The sequence below is a fragment of the Crocodylus porosus genome, unplaced genomic scaffold (genome assembly GCF_001723895.1).
Source record: "Crocodylus porosus isolate Cpor-Errol unplaced genomic scaffold, CroPor_comp1, whole genome shotgun sequence".
Classification (NCBI taxonomy): domain Eukaryota; kingdom Metazoa; phylum Chordata; order Crocodylia; family Crocodylidae; genus Crocodylus; species Crocodylus porosus.
In genome coordinates this window covers 128,243,074-128,249,784 of record NW_017728886.1, presented here as the reverse complement: position 1 = coordinate 128,249,784, position 6,711 = coordinate 128,243,074, and the positions used below count along the sequence as shown (strand labels likewise).

The 6,711-nt window shown below is 38.7% G+C and overlaps 1 protein-coding gene across 3 annotated transcripts in view; it reads right to left on the bottom strand.

Moving 5' to 3' along the window:
• Nucleotides 1–2,437: 2,437 nt before the first annotated feature.
• The window catches only part of OTULIN (OTU deubiquitinase with linear linkage specificity), a 44,147-nt gene continuing 39,873 nt past the window's right edge, over nucleotides 2,438–6,711 (bottom strand). For all 3 annotated transcript variants that reach the window (XM_019541787.1, XM_019541781.1, XM_019541772.1), the window contains one exon: nucleotides 2,438–4,403. In XM_019541787.1, the coding sequence (XP_019397332.1) occupies nucleotides 4,209–4,403 (195 nt within the window). In that variant the 3' untranslated portion in view covers nucleotides 2,438–4,208. The remainder of the gene's footprint in view (nucleotides 4,404–6,711) is intronic.

Here is a 6,711-nt window from a genome sequence, read left to right as displayed (position 1 = left end):
GGATCCTATGACCCCAGCTGACTTCCTGCCCTTTGGGCAGGGGGCTGGACTCGATGATCTTCCAAGGTCCCTTCCAGCCCGAACGTCTAATGAAATCTATGAACTCCTATGATGTTTACTCTGCCATCACAAAAAGGGTATGTCCAAAAAGCATGTTTGGAGGTAGAAGTATTTTTAGCCTTTGTAACATGACAAGAGATGCAAAGTAGAATACTTTTTCATTGCAGACATGAATCTTTAAAAGTGAAGTTATAAAACCTATAAAGCTAGCAATTAGTACTGAGAGATTCTGAATACTACTCTGCAACTGACGCATGATCCAGATTTATTTTTTTCTTCTTTTATGAAATGCTTCTCTGACATTTCTTTTAGTTAGTAATCATAGAAAGACAGTTTGAATAGAATGTAATACTGAACCAAAAAAAAGAGAGAAAAGACTGTACTGCTTTCAAGAAGCATAAGTATTACTGAAAGTAATACATATTTTAACAGAAAATAAGATGGGAGGTAGAATACATCAGTAGTTGTATATTTTAAAACATTTGCAGTGTCCTGGATGTGTCATTAAAAAATGGAACATGAGAGTCCATCCACTGAAATGCTTGTAATCAAAAAATAAAATAGAATAAAATAAGAGGCTATAAGGGGGAAAGGGAGGCAAATAGCATGTGGTAATGCTACAAAGAGTAACAGACTATGCAATTCAAAATTAATATTCTCATCTCTGCTTCCTTACTACGTGCTCAGATATTACTGTAATGGAAACCAATAAAATACCTAGGTGAGCAGAGAGATAACCAATTAGAGATTTTACCAAACTTTTCCAGCATGCTTCAGGTCTTGCCATGTTACCAGTTACCACCATTAGGGCCTAACCTTGCAATCTTTGCTCAGAATAGCTGTTGCCCCTATGGGTAACTTTCACTGAAGAATATCCATTATGAAGAGTAGCCGGACAAGACTCCTCCCCCTTCTTCCCACTGTTACACATTTCATTTATTTTGTTGACTGAAGTTTAGCCCATGACATTGTAGGCCTGTGATGCTCAAGTCTCTGATCCTGCAGGCCAGCGCATTTTCATGCAGTCATTTTCCAGCCTACAGGGCTCCTTGTGGGCCTAGAAGTTTGGCAGCAGGGAAGCGGTGGCAGTGTTAAGTGCCATGGCTCTGGAAAAGCAGGCTAATCAAATCTACCACTACTTCCCCTCACCACCAAATTTATGGATGCATGAGGAGCCTCATAGGCTGAATGATACAACCCCGTGGCCTACATTCAGCTCAGGGGCCCCCAAGTTTGAGCACCACTACTATAGGCTATTTTGGCTAAGTATAGAAAAAAAAAAGGTCCCAAACAACTAACTGTCAATTATGGGACATTAAATAAATTCAAGGCATTTGCAATTGTTCTGAAAGCTTTTATATTTGAAATACAAAGTTAGTTTTAATATATACAAAAGTAGGTGAAAATTCAATTGTTTGCATTAAAATACAGTACAACCTTGTTATAAAACAAGCCTTATTTATAACAAATCCCATTTTTAGCCAGATCAATAGTAGGAACTGACTTTCTCATTATGATGATGCAGCCAATTAAGTACATTTAGGCAAACACCATTTTTAAAGCACTTTTCTCCAACACCACCAGAGTTTGTTATAATGAGGTTGCACTGTACTTTGACAAGAAAAATACACAAGGTGATTTCTCAGAAGGCATTCAAAAGTCACAGCCGGCTCCCACTGATGTCAATGGGAGTTCTGTCACTGACTTTTATACAGGCAGATTCCAGGTGTTACCATATTTCCAGGTTTCACTATATTCTATACTTGTAAATGATAAAAATCATTGGGCTCAATCCTTTACCCTAGCTTCAATGCATATCTCCACAACCATCAGGGGTACAGTTATATGGTCTAAAGCAGCACCATGGAAACTTATTTTTCTTCACTTTACTTCATTTTTATTTTAGTATGAACATTAACCAGAACCAGAAGGAACATAGCTGAGACATTACTCAGATTTACCAAGAGAGCTTATTAGTTCATGTGCACATGAACTCTCTCTGCACAGCATTTCCTTGCTCTGTGTGCACATACCATGGAACTGCTTGCATAAGTCAGGGCCTGAAAACAGGGTCCTGAGTATGCCTGAGGACTGTACAATGCTGAATGCATGATATAAAAAAAAAAAACCAAGATTTGTGGGGGAGTGATACCATTTATTGGGATAAAGTTAAAGAATTGTTTGCATTTGAAAGCTTGTCTAAAAGTGTTTTCTTTATGCTCATACATCTCAATCAAGTACAATAGCCATTTTTAAAAATCTAAAAAGAAAGAGCATGATTTATGTTTTAAAAAAATAGAAACTGATGTAAGTTACCATTGTATGGGCCTGTAAAGTGCAAGAATAAATGTAGGATTGTAGTTTGAAAGTTTTTTTCCTCCTTTTACTTTATTATCAGCTACTGAGAGAAGTTCTTGGCTACTCAAATGTGACCAATAAATTAACAGAAATGGCAAATCACACACGTTTGATCTCAATACATTTTTTCATTACATAGATTATTATGTTCTTGTTCAGCATCTCAACATTAAGACTTCAAAATAAAATTTATGAGATCAGGCCAAGACATGTGCTAAGAAGTGACTGAGCTAGGAAATAAAATATTAAGATACGGTATTTTTAATTTATTATTTCCATGTGGCTTCTAGGAATCATTTTGATACAAAGCACCATGTTAATTATTTAAAAAAGGGTAGAGGTAACAAAATGATATATCATACGCTTACAATGCACATGATGGTGAGGTCAATATTTACTGTTTGGTGTAGTAAATACTCTCAAAAGGGCAAGTTTAAAGACTAACCTAATTTGAAGCAGAACAGCACAGGAGAACTAGTTACAGCGCTGGTGTCAAGACATTTAAAAAAAAAAATTCTTCTTTACACAATCCTGTTAAGAAAACCAACTATTCATAAGGGACAGGCATGCTTATATCACAATGTCTGATTTTCATTCCATTAAAACTCTACATATCCCCTGTTCTGAAAGAAACTAAAAGCCTTATTTCAGTTTTAAACTAATTCACAGGGTGAAGACAGAAAACCTTTCAATTATGATACTACTGCAGAGCACAGCATTCCTCCTCATGTTCATTTTTTAAACAATAAATTTAATGCTTGTGAAAGGTGACTGATCAAAAGCTCTGGAGAACCTGTGTCCCGTGCAAGAAAAACTTCAGACAAAAGTGTAGCAGAAGTAACATCGTTTACCCACTGGCTTCAAATTTACCCCAGTGTGTAGTGCTATCACTGTTCATTCATATCCTTTACTTCTTCACAGAGGCTTAAAATAAGGATGCCAACTACGTTATGAACATTTGTGATATGGACAGATACTCAAAGAGAAATGGACCGATCCTATCATATTTCAAAATACAACTGGAAGTGTTAATGACTTTCAGAAAACACTGAGTTCAGTAGGAGTCATAGAGATGATCTAGGGGAAAAACTGCTCTGTACCCTTGTAATTACTAAACCCATTTGCCATGCTCCCTTTGGGAAAGAAACCTCCCCCGCCAGCTTAATTTCCAGCATACCAGATCCCTAGCTTCTAGAAATAGATAACCATCAAAAAACAGCCCTGAATGGTTATTTTAAACAAGCACCTCCTTACTAACATAAGATAAATGGCATGTATACAATTCAAGCTGGATCAAAAGTACACCATTACCAAATTTCTACCATTCATACAAATTACTTCTAAACAACCTGTCAGAACAGTATTAAAATTCACTATCCATGAACAGCAATTTCATTTAATCATTGCTATAGTAATTTTTGGCCCTCAGCATGAAAGCTTAGCTCCTCTCACCACTGAGCCAAACAAACCTTCTTTAAGGAAGTAACCTAACAAGTTCTGCATTTTTATAAATACAATCCCTTTCAGAGATTTGTTCCAAAGAGCTCCATTCAAATTATTTTACACACAAGAATAAAAGCTTGTACATTTTCTACTCCTCACTTTCAGGGAGCTCCTATCTGGCATTTCAGTTCAAACCTCTGCAACCCAAGATACAAAGTACTGAAGATTTAATCACGTAAACCTCATCGTGGCTCACCCACTTTTTTTTTTTTTTTTTTTTTTTTTTTTTTAAAATAGTACTGGAAATCTGATCATCCAAAATTTGCCAGCCTGCCAAAATAATATGTTTACACGGCAGTCTCCTCACACATTCCAACTGGAATATTATAATGTCTGTCATCTTCAGTTATAAGAGTCACTACAGGCCAGTCTTCCTCTGGGTCATTAGGATAATGTGTGATGAATTCATCAGTGCTATATTTATATAGTCTATAAACTTTGATGGTATGTCGCAGAGCATATGCAAGAAGAAACATTTCCACCTAGGTTTAAAAAAAAAAATAAATCAGTTAGGATTAAATATATAGCACCAACTGAATTTTATCGTTGCACATAAAAATATTATTTTGTATCAAATTCCACAGAAAGACAGCAACACTAAGGGCACTTCAATGAAGAATAAAAGACAGATGTTACGATTTAGGCCTCCCTTGCACAAGAAAGTACAATGAAGCCCCATCCTGTAAAGAACCAATTCTTAGTGCTCAACTACACAGGTAATTGACTCAGTCTGCTCATTACACATTATGGCCAAAAAGTTTGAACCTTGAGTGTTTAAGGCATTCAAATATCTGAAAATCAAGTCACTTCATTTCTAATGACATGGATGCCCAGAGCCCTTGAAATAAATAAATATACTTAATTACGTGCCTAACTCTGGACATAAGACAGAAAGTTCTAGACCTACACATTTTTTGTATAGAAACTATCAGATATGTAATACTCATTTACTTCATTACACCCACGCCTGCCTTTTCAACTGCATAAATGTAAACATGGGCTGATAAGGACCACTACACGTGCTCCAAGGCTAAGTATAAACAGTCAAAAAGACCAAGGCTGAAACAGTTCAATCTTCACAGGTTAGTCTAAGCTGCATAGGGGAAACCAATATGCAAGTGAACAGATGTTCACTTTTGATTCCAGAAATGCAGCCATATGTGGCTCAGGCCAGAAACTGGGGGGCTCTAGAGCATGTCTCCCTGCTTGGCTGGAGCAGACAGCTTGGACAAAAGCTAGTTTGCCTAGTCTGTGTTAGGAGGTTTGGGGGCAGGTGCAAAGCATCCTGGGATGCTGCAGGACTGCAAGTTGACTTGATTCTGAAGAGGACCTGAAACAGAAGTTCAATAAACCAACTTAACTTAAACCACTTAAAGCTGGATGGATATAGTATCAGACTTATCTGAAATTGATTTCAGCCATTTTGAAAGTAGTTTACAAGCACTGAACTGCTGCTGTGTTACAGATCTGAACTGGTTTCTGATAATTTATACCGGTTTGTGTGTAACTTATGTCCCTAGTCCAATAGTTTAAAGTTTTCATGGCTGCAATGTATAATTCCACATGGCAAAAACGGAAAATCCCCTTATGAAATAAAAATGCTTTAAAAAAGTCTATATACTCATGATAGGTCTTAGTATCTTTAACACAAAGATATTACTACGTAAACATCTCTTCTACGGCTCTACCATACTTTAATGCAGAAATCTTCAGCTTCAGCAGTAACAGCATACAGTTACATTGCTCCGTAACTGCTCTGGAGAGCAAGATACTTCTCCAAGCAATGGAGAAAAGATACAAGTGGGGCACTATTATTGCAGTCAGGGAGGCAATAAATCTGCAGTGCTGAGTTCTGCTATCATATAGGCCAACAAAAATGTAATCATGGAAGTCAAAAGGGGGAAGGACCTGGCCCTTTTATGTTACCAGTTAAAAAGTGTAAAGTTAGGTGCTGCATTTAAGATTTCTTTCCTGTAACCCAGCGGTGGACAAATATTTCGGCTAGAGGAACGCTTAACGAGTTTTGGTGAGCTGTCAGGGGCCACAAGGGGCCTCTGTCGAGGGCCACTGCTTGACATACCCTGCCCCCTGGTTGCCGTTTTGGGACCACAAGTTCTGCCCTTAACCCAACCTTTGCAACTGGAAGTACTCCTTTTGGGAGGGGAGTGTGACATCTCAGAACTGGAAAAAAAATCAAAACATATACTAAAAAAATCAAACGTCTGTTGTAACATATTTTAATTTTGTTGAAAAATATATTTTTGTCCTCATTTGTGTGTGTTTTCACAGTGTATACAGAGCAGACTGCATAATAGCTCAAAACACAGTCTTACTCTTGTGTACTGTGTTTCTGTGGGGGAGCATGTGGGGTGCGTGGTGTGTGTGAGGGTGTGCATGGGGGATATGGCAGGGTATGTATAGGGGCCCTCTGATGACACACAGCCGCAGCCACCAGCAGCAGCACCAGCAGGTGGCAGGCCTCCAGGGTGCTGATGGCCCATGGCAGGCAGAGCCTCCCAGCAGTACACAGCTCTGACCAAGTCCCAGGGGGTGCACATGGTGGCAGGGTGCAGGGCCAGGCACAGGGCTCTCTGTGACTCATGGCAGCTCCTGGGACTTGGCCAGAGCCACGCACCACTGTAGTGAGCCCCAAGGCTGCAGCTGAACTCCAACTAGCTTCAGGCATCAAGGACAACATAAAGTCCTTTTTCAGATATGTGGGGAGCCGGAGGAAAAGCAAGGGCAATGTTGGACCCCTGCTAAACCAGATGGGGCAACTGACAACTGATG